This window comes from Parasteatoda tepidariorum, chromosome 9 (assembly GCF_043381705.1).
Source record: "Parasteatoda tepidariorum isolate YZ-2023 chromosome 9, CAS_Ptep_4.0, whole genome shotgun sequence".
Classification (NCBI taxonomy): domain Eukaryota; kingdom Metazoa; phylum Arthropoda; class Arachnida; order Araneae; family Theridiidae; genus Parasteatoda; species Parasteatoda tepidariorum.
This window is the reverse complement of record NC_092212.1, coordinates 84,700,029-84,720,614: the sequence shown is the minus strand read 5'-3', so window position 1 is coordinate 84,720,614 and position 20,586 is coordinate 84,700,029. Positions and strand designations below refer to the sequence as shown.

Below are 20,586 nucleotides of genomic sequence, written 5' to 3'. Positions count from 1 at the left end.
AATGAAGCACTTTTTAAAATCAATGAAAGAAGCACCTTTAAGGGCTTTTAAAAAACGAAAATAAGCATCTTTAAGCACTTTTTGAAAATGCTATGCACCGTTACATAAACGCGGGTACCAATTAAGGTTCACGTCTGATCAAAAACAGGAACCCAAACTAAGCATCTACTTTCTCTTGTGCGGAATGCTTTCGTTCATTTAATCCATTTATCACGAAGTTAATTTGTAGTTTTAAACACAAGGCTATACATTAGGTAAAATTTTGAAAAGCCCACCCACCTACAAAAAAAAGTCTTACAAATTAAATTGCTTTTATAGTAAGTTAAATGAATTTCTTTTCGTAAAACAATCTCCATCCAAAAAAATATTTTAACATAACGTTTCTAGAAAGAAGTGCCCCCCATAAAGTGGTTAGACTTAGAGGATGGGAGGATTAAGGACATTTCCCTTTCCTGTTACTATTGTCATTGTAGAAAGATCAATTGAAAGAATTTCATATTTCAACACTACATCTTGAATTCTTAAACACATCGTAGTTAATATTTAAAAAAATTTTAGACAGCTTTAGCACTAAACTAACTCTAATAGCAATTAGCAAATGATACACCTGAATTAGTACTTGGTGGTTTTAAAATGAATGATTAAGTACTGAGTATAAGATCGAAATAAAAAAAATAGTGAGTTTTTAAGAGTACACTTTTGAACTTGCTTGAAATATAACGAATAAAAGAAACACTAAGCTAAAAATTGAAATGATAAGAAATTAGACACTCACCCCAAGGAGAACTGGATGTGGAATTAAATCCATTGTCAGACAGAACATTGTTTTCAGATAAATCTGATTTTGAATCTACTGTAGACATGTCTGCTACACCCTCATCGGTCATTTCCTAGAAAAGAAGATATACGTCCAAGTCATGCCATATTGGTAAGGGTTACAATGAACTGGGAACTAAGTAATCCGTAAGTATAAATTATTTTTTATCTTTTAAATTATATTTCCTAGAAAAACGGATCTGTTTTACGGAAAATATTGAAGTCTGATTTTATATCAATGCCAATACAATGAAATAAGGTTATAAAGGCTTCCTCACAATTGCAGAGTTCCTGGTTATGGCATGGAAACTGGCTACATGCTAGTAACAATGTGATTAGCTGAAAGTAAAAATTTATAAATAAAAAGAGAACTAAACAAAGTTTTCCCATAGGTTTAATATGAAATGCATTGACAAGGTCTGAAAAAAACCCTGAAATATTATGTTTTTATTTTCTTGCGAATAATGAATTCTAAACGAATTTTAACCAATTTCTAAAATGAAATTTTGCTATTGAAAGTATCTATTAAACACAATAAAATATTTTGTAAAATACAGCTGGAGTATTTTTTATTGTTAAATAAATAATATTGTAAAATACCCTGATTTAATGCAACTCTAATCTGAATAATTTTAAAGCCGCCTAATAGTTTATGGTGTTTTGGGTAGTGGAACTAATGTGCAACAGAAGTGGATGCAGCATTCAGGGTTCCCACTCACATTTTTTTTAAAAATTCAAGGACTTTTCAATAACTTTCAAGGACCTAAAATCAAATTTTCAAGATCCTATTCAGTAATATAGTTAGGAGGCTAAAATACATGTAAACTAGATTTTATAATTACATCGAAGCAGAAATAGCATATTTTTAAAAGTACAATGCTTAGTTGACAAAAAAAAAATTTATTCATTAAATTTATCAAGTTTACATTGTTTAATAGTTGTGATTGTTTAATATGCATAGCCTACAGCTACCAATGCAAATGTCTGATAGTTATTAGATGATATATATTATTAATTGCAGATAGTTATATGGAGATTAGAATATTGCTGTTTCAAATATCTTTCAAGACTATAAAAAAAAAATTCCAATTGACATTGGATACTTGTTAACTTTTAAAAACTGGCATCAGATAGTGAAACTTTTCATGAAATTAAATTAGCAAATTGCATGAAACCAGTGATTAATACTAGACATGGCTTGTTTCAATATTTTTTTTCTCACAATTGATTTCTCCCATGTTTACTTGTATTTTGTCATCCAATCATAATCATAGGAGAAGTAAATAAATATATGGGTCTTGAACTCTCAGTTTTCTGACCCTAACTATTCTTCAGAAAATGGCAAATGGATAATGAAGGAAGAACAATGATTTCAATTTCTATAAATTCAGCTAGAATTTTTTTGTGCTTTTTGTAAGTCATTTTAATTTCCAGAAAATCAAATACTTTTCAAGTACCCTATCACAGAATTCAAGGACTTTTCAGAGCCCCTGTTTTTCCCAACAAAATTCAAGGACTTTGAAGTACCGTGGGAACCCTGATATTTAGCTTTACCATGGAAACAAAAATTTGCAAATAAAAATATAAAGTCACAGGCTTAAAAATTTTCCATTGTATTGCTGATCAATACATAGGTTAATGCTATTGGTGTAATACTTAATGTATCTTCCAAATTTTTCGAACAAGTTTTAAATTAATTTTCTTTAAAATTACAGCACTAGTATATAATTTGTCTATGTAAGTAAGTGCTTGCCTTTGTAATTTATTTTTTAATATGGGTGACGAGGGGCGATCAGAAACTTTGCTGTCAACCAAATATGGGTGACATGTCAGTGAACGCATTAAACTATGCTCAATGGTTGAAAAAAATACCTTACATATTTTTCCACGGAGTTCTACTTACACTAGTGCTTTTGGTGGTAGAGTTATCTTTCACTGTACTCGAAGATCCCCTGCTGTTTCTCTGAGAGAGATTGTAATCACATGATTTTACCAGAGTCAAGTAATATCCGTTGCCAAACCGGGTTTTCAAAAACAGAGAGGATCCACAACACCTCAACTTCCCATTGTTTATAACTGCTATTCGATCACCCAGTAAATCAGCTTCATCCATGTGGTGAGTAGTTAATATGACTGTACGACCTGCATAAGATAATGAGAAAAAAAATAATTAACCTCCTTTATATGTATTTTAAAATATTCTAATAAGGAAAAAAAACAGCAATAAACTTATTTTTAAAGAAAAACATTTGTATAGTGTGCAACATAAAAAACAGACCACACTGAATAACCTATGCCAAGATTAAGACAAAACTATTCACCCCACACTCCTATTCAAAGTGACTTTTCCTCGCAACCATAGTCCCCGCCACGATGAGAGACTGATGCCTGGAAGAGTTCTCCTGAAAGCTGCACTATATTCAATACGGCAAGACTCTATTTGAATTGTGTTTATTTTCATTATTTTATCACGTTTTTTATGAATTAAATAAATTTTCTAATTGTTTTGCAACTCATTTAATTCTTAAGAATGATTAATTAAAGGGGTTTTAACCCTCAAAACCCATTCCTATCTCTCCCTACTAGTAAGCAATTTTTGGACCCCTTCGAGAAATCATAAGATAAAAGTGGATTTTGGGTTAAAAAACTTGATCTTTGATGGATCTGGTTAATTGGACAATTCAGTTTATTATTGGCGTCTATATACGTGGTGGGCCGGGATAGCCTAGTTGGCAGGGCGCCAGATCTGTGTATGAATGAATGGTTGTATGAATAGGATCGCCCTGTAAACTGGTGTGATGTATGGGTGTGGCAGAAGTTGAGTTCTTGGTCATAGATGGTGCCACTGGAAAATAAGAACAATCATATCCATTGCCTTAATGGCCAACGACAACAGGAACAACCTGAATTACTTTTTCAGTGGTGATGAATTATAGTAGGCATTAATAAAACGAACAGAACTTTTATGAAACTTTTAACACAGTCACTATAAGTCAATTTGTTCTTATCTTTAAGGTGGGGTGCATTTTCCTCTTTCCCAGCCGTATTTAATTTATTTTAAATGCACAACTTTATAATCACATAAAATAACAAATAAGAGAAACTATAATTAATGGAAACGGATAGGGAGGGATTTTTTGGATGGAGGGTCATTTTTTAAAAAATATTTTTAGAAAAGGTGATAACATCAATAGGAATTTTTATTTAGTTGTGATAATATAAAACATTTATAAGAAAGTTTTTATTAAATTTCTTTCTGAGAATAATACTTACTGGAAAACAAGAACAAGAACCCATTGACTTAATGGTTTACGACAACAACATATAAATTGTGCTGTAAAATGCTTTGTCTTGTTTCAAAAATATGTTATTATCAATAATATAACAAACCTCCTAGATAAATAGTTAGAGATTAATAAAAAATACATAAAGCTAAAAAAATCACATAATGCATTACCTGACTTGTATTTCAAAAGCAATTCCCAAATGGATCTCCTGGCGTAGGGATCTACACCAGCCGTAGGCTCATCTAAAATAACGGTTTGAGATCCACCTACAAATGCTATACCAATTGATAATTTTCTTTGCATGCCACCTGAAAATTAAGATAAAATACCACAGTTTCATTTATGCACATTAACTATTACTCAAATAATTGCTACCAAGAAAAATGATACATTAGAAAAAGTTTAATAATTCGTCTCACTTAAAAGTCTTTACATTTGCATTGGCGTAAACATGGATAGGAAAAAATCCAGTAGATTTTACAAAATAAAATACAAATTTCATGAATACATAGTAATACAGAAATAAAAATTTAAAAAAAACAGATGCTTACCAGAGAGATTTTTTGAATATTCATTTGTTTTTGGTTTCAGGTTCATGTCCTTAATCATTTCTTCCGCTTCCTCAGAAACTTCTTCGTCTCTGGCTCCTTTCAACCGAGCATAAAACCACAAATGCTCAAAAACAGTCAAACTAGTAAATTATAAAGAAATATCCAGATTAATTTTATGTCAAGCCGATTATTCATGAGACAATTATATTTCTATTTCATTTCAAGCATATTATTAACATGAGAAAAGACACACAAGTTTCTAACACAAAATCTAGCAATTGTTAAAAAAAAAAAAAAAAAAAAAACACTGAATAAATTTTATTAAGAAGAATTAAACATAAGTTAGAAGAAAAAAAAATTAAGTTAATGCTCTCATTCGAAATTAAAACAGAATTATTGGTATGAACAAGAAAAATAATAACTTTAATAAGTCTAGAAGATTAAGATAAGTCTAGAAGTCTTTGAAGATAAGTGTAGAAGATCTAATAGATCTAAAAATAATAAGTCTAGAAGATTTGTTCTGAGAAACAAAACACATGAAAGTAGAAAATTTGTCTTGAATCCTGAGTTAAATTGCAGGGGTCTGTCTAGGTTTTTTGAGAGGTTCCTATTTTATGAAAATTAAAAATTATATTAAAAAATCAACAAAAAAATATAGTAAAGTAAGAAAATATTTTCACAAATTAGAAAATATTTCATATGTTCACTACAAAAAAATCATTTGTGACTGATAAATTTCTATATATTTTTCCTCATTTATTCAAAAATAATTTTGCTATAGAAACATTTTGGCCTTAAAATTGTATCCAAATTTAAAAATCAATAAAAATCCTTGTCCATAGTTAAATTTCAACTTGAATTTAATAAAAACATGCATTTAACAGTACTAGCACTAAAAGTTATGTTTAAGATAATGTTCAAATGTTTAGAATAATGTTAAAATTTCGACTTCCTGTACAGTTATGGCATAAGCGACCTGTTAGGCTTACCACATTGCACTATCTGACCCAACACATGCTACCTTTTTGTAGAAGACAGCTTGCGGAAAAGCTCCTCTTTTCAATAGATTGCAACAATAATGGGGTTTGTAATGAGAGCTTGTTTTCTTAAAAATATTTTGTGAAATTACCTTTTTTCCTAAAGTTGAATTTATGAAGGTACCGCTAAACGGTAGTAAATTCACCTTGGACAGACCCCTGAATTGTTAACACGTATCATAGGATATCCAATCAGAGTATCTGATAAAGTTCTGCATTAAAATTTAGTGACTTTTCCATGTTTTCCAGATTTATATGCTAAATTTGCCAAGTTTCATAAATAACATTTTGACTAAATCTATTTTTCTAATGAGGTTTGTAATAAATCCCCATAAAGTAAATCAAAGCAATTTCTAGGTTATAAGTAAAAAGCAAAAACATTTTTTTTAAAAAAGCATGTAGTATTGCATTTTTTTTATATATTTTGCATGAAGTAATTTTAAAGAGGAAAACATTGTTTTAGTTTAATATTTTAAAATTAATAGTAGGGTATTTTATACATTTTTCAAGTTATTTTTTGCCCTTTTAAGAACATTTATAGGAATTTTTAAGATCATCAAATTCCAGGCTCTAGTTATACAAAAAGATTAGAGTGCACAAAAATAAATAAACAAGGAAATTTTCTCTTGGTATAAAAAAAAATGCAAGAAGTAAAATTGCATTAAGAAAATTAAAATTTCTTTGAGTTAGAAATTTATCCTGATACATTTTGTATACAACTAATTTAGCAAATTTTAAGCTTAAAGAATTATGATAAAATTTAATCAAAAAAAGAATATTTAAAATGTGTACTAACAGCCTTGATAAAAATAATACAATCATGTGTTTTTATCAAGAAATTTATGTCAAATAAAAATTATAATATGGCCAAGCCTAAATTCTGCTATTCTCAATTACATTCATTGCGCAATGCCTCTTAGAAAAAAAATAATGAGATACAATTTTAATGCAACATTTTCAGCTATTCTATGGAGACTTCTACAAATTTATAACTATCGCCTAATTTGGTTTATTATCTAACAATTAAAACTGAATATTTTTAATCAAAGAGCTAAATTTATTTTAAATGAAACTAAAAATTTGAAACAGTTTTACTGATTATAAATTGCTTATTAGATTAAAAATAGTTTTAAAAATAAATAGACGAAAAAGATTGACTCAGATCTATCATATTATAGATTTTATTTACACTTAAAAAAATAGCAAGTAAGTAGCCCGTAATTTGATAATGTGATACAATTTGCCCTTAGAAAATTTCAAAACAAAATTTTATCCAGCAATTTTTTTTCTTTTTTAATATTATTCAAAAGTCCAAAACATTCTAATGCAACAAATAGGATAGAACTATAATTTTGTGCAGTTCTTCAGTTCAAATGGTATAAGTTAATAATTATTAATTGAGTTTTTTTACTTAAATCTGGCAGTGGAGAAAATTCTGAAGTATCTAAGAAAAATCCAGAGTTTTCACTTAATATCCCTTCAGTTACCAAATAGATAGAGTCAACCCCTATAAAACAGTTAAGTTTGTATAAAATAAAGAAAAAAGACTTACTCCTCAAATAGAACATTATGCTGAGGGCAAGTTCCTAAACTTCGTCGAATACAATCCATGTCTGCTCGAATATCATGGCCATAAATCTTAGCAGTTCCAGTCGTAGCAGGAAACATCCCAGTCAATATTGATCTTAAAGCAAACAATAGCGCCAATTAAATAAAATTAATAATTTAATGAAAGCATTTTTTTAAGCTTCGTTAACTATTATATTTCTAGTTATTTTATAACACACTACTTTCAACTGTTCATCATATTTTTTATGATGGATAGCTTTAAAATACACACAACAGCATAATTATTCCATTTTAAACGTCAATATTCCTTTCATCAGCTATTAAACAAATTAAACACTCAGTTGTGAATAATTACTTTTAAAGCCTTCAGTATGAAATTTGTAAATTAATCAAGTTGCGCAGCCAAATCTTACAACAAAAAATAAGCATCTTTTAAGAACTTTTCAAGCACTCAAAAAATATTTTTAAGTACTATAGAATTTAACAAAATGCAAAATAATTTTCAGACTTTACATGGTCATGATAACATAACTAGTTTCTGACAAAGATCTCTTTTCTTGATTATATTATCTTCTTGATTGTATTGATTCTTGATTATAATGAAGCCTGAAATTGAGAATATCTTGCAAAATGCAGCAGAGTTGCACAGGAGAGTGCAATTATCTCATTGAACCCAGCTTTGTAGACCCACATGCGGAGTCACAAGTATTACATCAAACAAGTAAAATGGTTGGCGCTTTCATACGCTACGGACCGACGGTAAGCCAAAATAGATTATTGTTGAAAGAATTGTGAAAACGTCCAACAATGTGAGAAGCACACTTTTAAATAATGCGTGGCAAAAATCTACATGATAAAGAAAAAAATCTCATTTTCAAAAAGGGAAAATTAAGCACTTTATTAAAACGCTACACACCATGTTAACATATGGCAATATAAATACAAATTAAACACTCAGTAGTGAATGAATTATAGATTTTAAAAACTTGAGTATGAAATTTGTAAATTAGTATATTGCAATATAAAGGTGATGGTAAAAAAAGACTAGTGACTTCAACTTACATGGTTGTTGTCTTTCCTGCTCCATTGTGTCCCAAAAATGATGTGATCTGACCTTCGTAGAAATTCACACTAAGATCATCCACTGCCAGCTTCTTGTTGGAATATATTTTGGTCAAATGATGAATGGACACACCCAGTTTCAGATCATTCGGTTCTTGTTCAAAATCTACATTACCACCTAGAAGAAAAAGAAATTACTAGCTACTTTTTTCAAAAAAATAAAATATGGTAGAATATCGAATCATCAAATTACAGACAGAAGAAAAATAAAAGGTGTGGACAAAATTTAAAGTCAAGGCTTCTTGAATGTTTTTATGAAAATTTTCACATCACTTGTAAAAAATAAATAAAAAATCTATAATAGATGTAATAGACAGCTTTTAATCTAATGATAAAATTTCCATGCACTAAGATGCAATCTTAATAGTCCAACGGATACATTTTAAATGTAATAAATAATTATAATGTTGCTTTGACAATAGCAAAATCAAACATCCCTTTTTTTGGATTTCACATATTTTATTTTATAATAGCCGGCAAAATTTTTGGGTTTACAACTACTAATGTTCAATTACGTAGCCTTGTAATTTTGAATCCAATCCAGAAGATAAGGGAACTACTGGTTCAAGTTTTGGGAGAAATTTGCCTTTGTGGAGGACTTTTTGATGGAAGTAGCCTGCATTTGTATTACATGGAGAGGAAAACCTCCCACGGTTAGCCCGACAACAAGGAGATTCTAACATACTGACTTTCACATATTGAAGGCAGTCATGTTCTGGAAAGTTTAGTCAGATGAACCAATTGTAAATATTTAAATTTCTCAATGCAAATTTAACTTTCGGCATGATTCAGCATATTTCTAGAAATACGCAGAAACCCTTTTGCAAGCAATTATAAAACTTGTTCAACTCAAGATAATTCCATCCAAACACAATTTCGGACAATTATAAATTATTGAGTCGAAATTTTTTGTTAATTCGTAAATTCATAATCCTCAGAGTATTTAAATTTTACAAAAATGTTTTGAGTTAAACTTAGAGAGTTCGTTAACTTAACAGGTTTTTCTGTTCATGACTTTTTCTACACATTCACAGAGCAATTATCTGAGTAAAATATCAACAGAATTTATACTGCAAAATTTACTGTAAAGACCACCAATCAGAATTTAATAAAGACATGTTGATTACTAAAAGTTAAAACTTAAAAGTTTTGATGTAAAGAAATAATAGATCCTTTAATTTATAAAAAGTGAAAATAACAGAAAATTGACTTCTTTTTCAGGGTGCGTAGCCAAGTATTTCAACAAAAAACAAGCACCTTTCAGTACTTTTTAAGCATGCAAAAATATTTTTAAGCACTATATACCATAACAAAATGCAAACATGATTTTACATAATCATGATGAAACAACTAGTTTCTGACAAAGAACCCTTTTCTTGATTATATTATCCATTACAAAATTATTAAGAGATTTTTTGGTTCAATTTCAGAGGGTGGTAAATGAAGCCTAAAATTGAGAATATCTTGCAAAATGCAGCAGAGTTGCACGCGAAAGTGAAATAATCTCACCGAACCCAGCTCAGAATATGCACACGCGGATTCATAAATATTTCATCAAACATGCAAAATGATCGGCGTTTTTATATGCCATGAACCAACGGTGCACTGAAATAGATAGTGGTTCAATGAATAGTGAATAACATTGAATAGAACAATGTGAAAAGCAGGCTTTTGCATAATACGTGGCGAAAATCGACATGGTAGAGAAAAAAATCTAATTTTCGAAAAGGGAAAATTAAGCACTTTTTAAAAACACCCAATGAAAAAAGCACTTTAAGGGCTTTTAGAAACCGAAAATAAGCACTTTTTAAAAGCATTACACATCATGTTCTTTTAANAGATTTTTTGGTTCAATTTCAGAGGGTGAAAAATGAAGGCTGAAATTGAGAATATCTTGCAAAATGCAGCAGAGTTGCACGCGAGAGTGCAATAATCTCACCGAATCCAGCTCAGTATATGCACATGCAGACTCAGAAACATTTAATCCAACATGCAAAATGATTGGCGTTTTTATATGTCATGAGCACCGAAATAGATAGTGGTTCAATGAATAGTGAATAACATTGAATAGAACAATGTGAAAAGCATGCTTTTGCATAATACGTGGCGAAAATCGACATGGTAGAGAAAAAAAATCTAATTTTCAAAAAGGGAAAATTAAGCACTTTTTAAAAACACCCAATGAAAAAAACACTTTAAGGGCTTTTAGAAACCGAAAATAAGCACTTTTCAAAAGCATTACACATCATGTTTTTTTTAATAATTAGTTAATAAAATAACATTTTCATATGTTCTTCTAAAACAAAGACTATTTTTTATACAAACTTACTAAAGTTGGATCTTGCTTCTATATCTGTCACTGGTGCTTCTTTCAGTTCCGTACCACACCAGTAAGATTTAGTGACAAAGAAATACCATGATTTTGGAACGCCATACTGACCTGAAAAATTACAATTTCATTAACCAATTGATTCTCTTAAAATGAAAAGGAATTAATATAGAATCTATTCAATGATTTGCATAGTAACAGCTCCTTCCAGTTCTTACAATTACCACCCAAAATTTCTTATCAACTCTGAGAAACCTCACATTGTTTCTCTATCTATGTACTGTAGCCTTGTAATCTTGAACCCAATCCAGAAGACAGTGGAACTCCTGGATCATGTGTTGGGAGAAATTTGGCCTTCGTGGAGGACTTTTTGATGTAACTAAACCATATTTGCATTATATGGAGAGGAAAACAATGAAATTCTCACTGTTAGCCTGACTGCAAGGGGACTCTAAACCCGTGATTTGTCTACCACTGAAGATATTTTATGTCAGCACTGTGGTCGGTGCAAGCCGGATGAGGAATGTGGGGATTTATTTTAAGACTATGCCAACCTTCTTCTATCAAAAGGTACCTCATGATAGAATCAAGTTAACATGTCTTATATACTAGTGAATTGGTATTTAATATTTATAGTGGTAGTTCCACAGGAATTCGTATCGACCAGCCATCGCTGGGATTCGAAACCTGTTCACCTCATTGGAAGGTGAACGCTCTATCCCCTGAGAAATCACGGCTCTGGGAGAGATGCATTGTCCAGAAAATCCACATGCATGTCAGAGTTCATACTTCGTCACAAGNACTAGTTTATATGATTTGAATTTGGTTTTAGCTGCCTTGAGCGCTATTCCAATTTGAATTAATGTATTTAAGGTTGTTTTCATTTTTACCTTCTGTTTAATTAATTTCACTTAAGAATTTGAATTTACGTTTGGATGAGGATATTTTATGTCAGCACTGTGGTCGGTGCAAGCCGGACGAGGAATTTGTATCGACCAGCCATCGCTGGGATTCGAAACCTGTTCACCTCATTGGAAGGTGAATGCTCTATCCCCTGAGAAATCGTGGCTCTAGGAGAGACGCATTGTCCAGAAAATTCACATACATGTCAGAGTTCATACTTCCAACCACAAAAACTATTTCGTTAGGTGTAAGGCTATTCTTTTCACCAGAATTGACTTTAGATGGTATGCTAAAGTTGATTCTGGAATCATAACCTCTATTTTATATTACAGGGCAGGATTTTTTAAAAAAATTGGGTTTCTATAGACATACATGTTGTTAAACACAATAATTAAAATAGGTCAGAGTATTAATTTAAAAAGGATGAAATTACCAGGCCACACAGCTTCTATGTACCATGTGAGGACTCCATAAATAAAACCATCAAAGAGCAGCATTATCATGACCTGTAACATACTGTAATCATCACCAGGAATGGGACTTTCGTGGATATTGGACCACTGAGCCCCAACACCTTCTTCTTCATAATGGCTGATGTAACTGCAACCGAACCCAAAAGCAACATTGGAAGACAGACTCTAAAATCACAAATTGAAATGATCACTTCCAATATATAACTATACAAAAATAATGCAAAACAATTAGGCTTCGTAGTGCATAGCTGCCAACTCTACTGGATTTACCAGCAGACTACGGATTTTGCCATTTTCTCCTCGTCTACTGGTTAGGACCGGACAATAAATCGATGCATTGGAAAATATCGATTCCATGCAATCATCACCGATCTGATGCTTAGATTGGCAGTTTTTAAGCATCGGAAATTGTGATTTACTGAGATGCGTACGATATTTCTTGATGCATCGTTGACATAGATGTCTACACGCGCAGTGTTGAGCATTGTTCCCAATAGAACATAGATGTCTGCAAGCTCGCACGAAGAGCAATTCCTCCGTAAGTGTGCAGTGATAACTGTGGCGATGATAGTTATCGTTCTAAGTCTTTTTTAAATTGTGACTCATAGTTTTGCTGACATGATGAATCCAAATGTGATTGAAATCGAAGTGTCGTTGAATCCATTAGTTATGGAAGGGTTTTCTTTTAATTATGCATGTGCAAATCCTATTGATTTTTTTACAATCAATCAAGACGGTTAATGTCTTTTTAACCACTATTTTGCAGATATCCACGTCTTTAAATATGTAGAAATAATAAAAAAATGCAACTTACTAATTGCGAATTTACACAGTACAAAACATAAAACATTAATGTACCGAAACATTGTGATGCATCGAAATATCGTGATGACGATACATTGCGACACTAAAATCTTAACATTGCCCAGTCCTACTACTCATATAATAAAAATTCTTCTGGTTTTTGTACATTTTAGAAAATTCCTCATGATTCAGTAAGTTTTTGAAAAAAATCCCCATTGGAATAAAAATTTTACACAATTTGTTGCTTGCTTGAATATTTAAATAAGTATTACTAGTGCATAATGATGCGAGCCTAACTTATGACTCATTCCAAATTTTTTCACGACTTAAACTATTTTCTCCGATAAAAACAGAATAATAAATTTAAAAAGCATTATAATAACATTAACTATAGTAATGAGTACTGTTATACTCTGCATCTTCATATTTATTGATTTTAAATTTAAAAAACAGAGTAAAGAAAGAGTTGAAGCAATAAAACAGCTGAAAAAATAATAGCTGATCAAATAATTTTTTCCTTTTTTTTCTGCAGAATAATATTCTAAAGATATTTTTCTTGTTCATCACAAAGGAAAGAAATACTCCTGATTTTTCTGTTATCATTTTGGAATTAAAAAAAATTTGCCAATGACCGGCTTGCTTCAGCTATAATTTTAAATTGATAAAATAAAATAAATAAATAATAATAATTCTCAAATCTCAGAAGTTTAAAAGACATTTCGCTCTAGAAATTATGTTTTTCTTTCTTCATTTTTTGAAAGAATACAGTAATTTTTAAAGAACATGAGAAGAACTTTTTATATTTTAATAAAGTATGACTCTGAGTGGGGATTTTGTTACAAATTCAGATATTCGGAACACCATGAAATTGGGGGAGGGGATTCCATTTTAAAAGTAAAGTTTTTTGGCGACCTAAATCCATGACTTTCTACTATTTTTTTTAAAAAAAATAGTTAAAATCATGACATTTCAGGAGAAATTTTGTTCAATACCGAAATTCATGACTTTCCAGGTGTGCGGATACCCTGTCGGGTAGGTATATTTTGCAAATATTTATCATCCCAAGAAAACTTGGGCTTAGCAGAATTTTTCACTACATTTTGTTTTATCACGTTTTTACTTGGTCGGAAGCAAAAAACATAATCTGCTGTGATTGGAAGTTTGCCAAGTTTTATTTGGGAGTTTTGCCGTTGAACTGCACACGTGTTTTGTGCGATTGTATATACGATGGTTGCTGAATTTACATAGCAATAAGAGTAATAAAAAAGGTGTTTTCTTTCACTGACGTTTGAAAAGTATAACTTTGTGTTGTTGCTTGTTTTAAGAACTATCATACAAAGACTAATATTTAACTTTTTTTCATTTGCCCGAGATGACTCGGGATACTAAACTGATTTTAGATTAAATGTTTCATACACATAAAAAAAATTCTAATTTCAACTTAAAACTTGTACATTATGTTTTGTTTTAGTTCCCTGTATTTATTAATAAAATTTTTTAAAAAAATATGTTGATTTTTTGCATTTTTTTCTCATTATAATTGGTAAGGGAAGTTGTTAAAGAATATTTATAGAAAAAATATATCCTGTTACATACTTAATGCAAGAAATTAAAAAAATAGTCTTACATTGGCTAGTTTTTTGCCGAGCGACATCTGATCCTCCCACATGACTAGAAATGGATATGGAATGTATATGATAAAGAAGAGCATGCCACCAGCTGCTGCAGCAAGGTTAGCTCTAGAGAAGAGTGTACTAAACAGAAATGATAACATAATAGTGGATACAGAATAGCACAAAAGAAACACAAATATCACACCAGGATCACTGTTCTCCATCACTTTTCCAAACTGAAAAATAAAAAAACTATAGTAAGTTTGAAGTAAAAAACAAAGTTTTGTTATAGTTAAAATGCAAACTTATCTGATTACATAAAGGATACATGTGAAGTAAGAAAGTTATAATATCAGTTTTAGGAAATAAATTTTTTACCACAAGGACTAGCATGAGAAGAAAGCAGCTGGCCAGCATGCTAAGAAAACTTTTAATGAACCAAGCCAGCCAAAGGACGCCATTATTGAGGCCCATCACCTTCATAACCTCTTTCAGTCGACGTTCTTTTTCATAAACAATGGATTTTATAATCATTGAGCTGGTGTACACCCAAGACAGAACCATAAACAATGGAAATGTTCGAGAAAGGGCCATGATAAACCTGTAATAAAGTAATAAACCTGTAATAGTGTTTGTATAACCTGCAATTATGTTTGTATAAGAATCTTGAAGCACATCTTACAAAGAAATTGCAATAACTATAATATGATGGTGTTGATCGCCATTACTAATATTTTAGTGGTAGTTGAAGTATCATCATTGACTTTTGGCTGTNCCATCCTATATCAAAATGTATAAAATTTCTATCCAATCTGCGACTTATTTTAATTAAGTAATTAGGTTGTAATGAAGCATTATTTTAATTTAAAAGTAAGTGGAATAAAATAGTATTTTCTATGAACTTTAACACCACTGATTTCAGCCGAAAAAAAATGTTGATTCGCTGTAAAGAGCTACATAATCATTTCTTCGGATATTTTAATGATAAATAACAACGTTTGAAGTTTTAAAATCTTTCTTTCATTTTGCACACACTCTCAGAACCGTAAATTTAATTCACAAAATTTTTACTGATAATTTACAAAGGATGTTCATACGGTATACATGATATCAAAACTAAAAAAGCATTGAAATAGCCTTAGCGGATGGAGACGGCACGTTTCCCTTTGGCACATTCGACGTCATAGCCAATCAGGGGTCGTTTTTGATTGCATCACTTACGGAGGCCTTTTGGGGCAATTTAAATGTTTAATAACTAAATAAATTAACATTTGCCGAAAAAAACAATCAGATTTTCGGTTTCAGGGGAGTTAGGTATGAAAATAAAAAATTTCCTATAAGTTAGGTATGAAAATAAAAAAAATTATGATATGCTGTTATTGTCCATTGTCTCAGTGAAATAAATGAAATCGGTTTAAAAAACTGATTTATTGAAAATGGTCATAATTAAAAAATAATAAAGAAAAGAAATCCCTTAAAGGGATCAAGATAAAACATTCTCTTACATCGAGATTTTAGTTAGCAGGAATTTTCAGTTGATCTGTAGTTCATTTATGGCGCACTTGAGCTGCACAATGAGCTATTGGCGACGGTCTCGGAAACATCCCTGAGGATGATCCGAAGACATGCCATCACAATTGTGATCCTCTGCAGAGGGGATGGCACCCTCGCTTTGGTAGCCCGACGACCTGCATGCGAAGTCAAGCATTTGACGGTAGAATAGTTTAATGAGGACCAATACTGCACATCCTTGGTCACTATGCAGACGGATCCAAGTGGTCACCCACCTGCACACTGACCGCAGTCAGTGTTGCTTGACTTCGGAATTTTCAATTGAGATAGATATTCAACGGTTGGGACTAGGAGGCCTAGTCACCACATATTTGAAATTCAACGATTTTGTTCCCAAAGGACAGTTAGGACCATGGAGAAGAGATCCAAGGTTGGCGAATTATCGAAAGATAACATAGACAAAATAAAGCCAACCCCCATAATCAATATTAGGTTGGAAATTACTTTCGCGATCGCGAATCGCCAACAAGACTGTGAGAATTAGTATAACAGAAACATATTTGTGGCAAGAAATTAATAATAAAGAGTTTTAAATAGATTTTTGTTTTTGATTAGGTGCGACAGAGAATTAATGAGTCTACATTAGAATTGAAATAAAACGTTCGCTGTTGCTTTGATCGATAAGAAAAGAATAAAATATTTTATGTTTGCTTTTTATAAAAATTAACCAATTGATTTAATTTAAATATGATTTGATTAATAATGATTAAAAAAATAAGTTTAAGTAATTAAAGAAATTTTAAAAGCTACGGAATATGTAATAGCTATTATGGCACCACATGTAACATAAAATTGAAATAAAAAACTGACTCTCTCTGGCAAATAGGGCTGTCTATGGGCTGAAAATATTTATTAAAGCTAGGTTTCTTTCCAGACATTTACAAAACTCTTGTCAGGCTGGTCTTGACTTATGCTTCTTAAGCTTGGACAATGACAAAACTGGAGGAAAATTGTATTGCAATGCTTCAGAGAAAGATTTTGTGGGGTATACTTGGTGGTGTAAATGAAAACAAAAACTGGAGATGGAGATTCAACTTTGAACTGTCTAAGATTTATAAGCAACTTGATATTATTAAACACATAAAATAAATAGAACAAATTGGATGGCCCACGTGATTCAAATGAGTGCTGACAATACAATAAAAAAGATATTTTTCTTAGTCCCACTAAAAAAAGAAACCAGGGAAGGCCGCAGTTGAGATGAGCTGATTCGGTGGAGTTTGATTTTTTTGCAATTAACGAAAAGAATTAGAAATGAAAGATAAATCGGAAATTGTTATGAAGAAATCTTCAGAGGAAGGCATTGGCACACATTGGGCTGCCTGGCCAACTATGATAACATAAAATCTAGCTATCAAACAAAACTATTTTTAAAGAGGTATTGAATTTGAATTTGTTATTTACTTTTAAGCTGATTGGAGGGTTTAATTACTCTCATTATCCATAAAAAGTTTTAAACTGCCTAACAGAAATAAAAAGATTGCAGCCCTTATAATGGTGCAATGGCAAATTCCCTATTTTTTCAGCAGATTGCAGGTGCAAAACTATTGGCAGATATAATTTTTTTTGTGAGAGTTTTGCTTATTATTTTGAAATTATTTAATTTTTACTGCATTTTTCAGTTAGGAATTTTTTTTAAATGTTTTTAAATGCATTTATACATATTTTGATTTTTGAAACAGCCAAAGTAATTTTCATTAATGATAATAAAAAACATCAACTGCATGACATATATTGATTCATTCGTGAGAATAACCACATTTAAATAACTTTTTGCAAGAGCATAGTTAGAAATAACTTTAACAAATTATTCATATTTGCTGGTATTAAATGACTAATAGAATTCTTCATTTGCTGTATTAACTGTTGTGCTAGCCAAAAGAAGAACTCATCTAGGGGTCAGAGATGTATTAAAAGTCTGACCAGTAACAGATTTAGACACAACACAGATAAGAAGCATGTGAAAAAAGTACAAATTTTTCATTTTGAGAAATGTGATTTCTATCATCCAACTTTTTTAGAAGTAACAGATGGGCAAATAAATAAAACAGTTAAACAGGGTGCATAGCCAAATCTTTCAACAAAAAATAAGCACTTTTTAAGCACTCAAAAAATATTTTCAAGCACTATAAACATTAACAAAATGCAAAATAATTTTGAAACACTTATGATCATGCTTCAGACAAAGAACTCTTTTCTTGATTATAAAAGCCATTATAAAATGATCAAGAGATTTTTCGGTTCAATATCAGAGGATGGAAAATGAAGCCTGAAATTGAGAAAATCTTGTATAAGGCAGCAGAGTTGCACACGAGAGTGCAATAATCTCACCAAAACCAGCTCAGTAGACGCACATACAGACTCACAAATATTCCATCTGACACGTAAAATGGTTGGCGCTTTGATACGCTACGAACCGATGATAAGCCGAAGTGCATTGCATTTGAATGAATTTTGAAAATACCGAATAGAATAATGTGAAAACCACGTTTTTGTCTAATACATGGCGAAAATCACTTTTTAAAAACACTACCCACCATGTTAAATAAAATTATTAAAATTTGTAAACTTATTTTACAAATGTTAATAATTTATTTGGTACATAATATGTATTAATAGTATGTAATAAATTAATTTCATAATGTATCAGATAAGATGAAAACTGGTTAACACAAACAATTATGATAGTACCACCGATTTTGTATTAACGAGGTTCGGTTCGACTGTATAAATAGAATATCAGAATTACAAATTAGAAAATCAGGAAAATGCATTTCTAATGGAGCCTTACTGATCAAATATGTAACATGGATATGGAAATTGCTGCAAGTAAATTCCAGTTTCTTGCGTTCTTCCTGTCTGTTCCCTGATGATTGCATGCTCAATCATGTCTTGCAGATAAGCAAATCCAAACGTGATATACTTCATGTCAATCCCTGGTCTTCTCCGTGGTCCAGGCGTATGAAATCTGTGTCAAAAAAATTTATATCAGAAACTGCAGGCAAAAATTATTTGTAATTAAATTTTAAACTGGTTTCTAAGCAAAGAAAAAAAAACAATACAATACAATTTTGCTCAAATAAAAAAAAAGTGATAGTCAAAAAGTATGAAAATATTAATTATAACAGGACTAAAGCGATATTCAATTTTGAAATATCAATTAATTGCATTTAGTCTTTCAAGCATGAAAATTTATAAAACCTATTAAAAATGCAAACAGAAAATAAACAATGCAATACTGCTGCTACTTTATATACCACCAATGCACTCTTGAGAGCAATAAATCAAAATAGCTATTTATATGATTTTTTTTAAATTTTACTAAAAACATTGAGTTTATAAATATACTGCCTCAAAAAACAAGTATTTAATTTATTAAATTAATTTATGAAGAAAAAATCATAACATTTTTATTAAATTAAATTTTTATGCATGTAAAGAGCATGAAGCATTACAGTAATAAGCCATACTTAAAACAAAAGGTGAATTTTTTTATTTACACATCAGGCTGTTCCTTAGTATCGTTTCCAGATATTTAATGAGTGTCTACCAAATAGCACACAAAAATATCTTATAAGCTACATGGAAATGATGGTGTTTTGTGCTAAAAATGCTTCAATGAACTATTTGAAGATGTGGTTTATTTAGCTCTAAGCTCTTAATACATTTCTGAATACAATCCAAAAGTCAGGAAATATTAAAATATTCATTAATAAAGGATTTATTATTACATATGAGATTTAACTTAATTTTTTGAATCATAATTCCATTACTTTTTAGTTTTGCATACCACTACAACTTTTTCAATCTATCACTATTTCATAATAAATTAAATTTTCACTACATAAAAAAGTGAATTTACGGAAATAAATGCAACCATATTAAAATAAAAAATATAATGAAACACTAGATGACAAACCTGTCCTCGACTCTCTTTGTACTGTCCACTTTACTGGCTGCCATTCGTATCTTATACTGTATGAAATGGGGCAGTTGATCTCGATTTTCCAGATCATTGAACACAACACCAGCCCAAAGTTTGTTATCTTTAATAAGATCCAAACCAGTCATCACAATGTCCTTCTCTGTATTCAGTGCAACAAAACGATTCAGTTCAAAACACTGCAAAGAAAAATATTATTTTTAAATGGATGATAATCATTTAAAATTAAATATTACAGCGATGCTAATTCCTATTTTGCAAACTTCAATTTAGCATTAGAAAAAGTAATAAGAGATTCCAATATTAACACCAAGGGGAATATTTTTAATAACACTGTACAACTGTTGGCCTTTGCCGCTAACATAGACATTATTGCTAGAACACCCATAGCATTAAGACAGGCTTTTATTTTAGAGAAAGCGGCTCTCGGGTTGGGCCTGAGAATAAACGATAACAAAACTAAACATTTGCCCTGTACTAAAACAAGCTTCAATAACATTAATAGAATATCATACTCAATATGATTATGTTTTCAAAAATATTCAAAGCAATTTTTGACTAAATTAT

At 30.7% G+C, this 20,586-nt stretch overlaps 1 protein-coding gene across 3 annotated transcripts in view; it reads right to left on the bottom strand.

Moving 5' to 3' along the window:
* The window catches only part of LOC107448522 (phospholipid-transporting ATPase ABCA1), a 149,132-nt gene that overhangs the window by 40,884 nt on the left and 87,662 nt on the right, over positions 1-20,586 (bottom strand). For all 3 annotated transcript variants that reach the window (XM_071185715.1, XM_071185714.1, XM_071185716.1), the window contains 12 exons: positions 19,996-20,198; positions 18,868-19,044; positions 14,883-15,105; positions 14,519-14,740; positions 12,048-12,252; positions 10,712-10,822; positions 8,323-8,500; positions 7,244-7,375; positions 4,655-4,794; positions 4,274-4,411; positions 2,720-2,958; positions 776-890 (listed from right to left, as the gene is read on the bottom strand). In XM_071185715.1, coding sequence (XP_071041816.1) covers positions 776-890; positions 2,720-2,958; positions 4,274-4,411; positions 4,655-4,794; positions 7,244-7,375; positions 8,323-8,500; positions 10,712-10,822; positions 12,048-12,252; positions 14,519-14,740; positions 14,883-15,105; positions 18,868-19,044; positions 19,996-20,198 — 2,083 coding nt within the window. The remainder of the gene's footprint in view (positions 1-775; positions 891-2,719; positions 2,959-4,273; positions 4,412-4,654; positions 4,795-7,243; positions 7,376-8,322; positions 8,501-10,711; positions 10,823-12,047; positions 12,253-14,518; positions 14,741-14,882; positions 15,106-18,867; positions 19,045-19,995; positions 20,199-20,586) is intronic.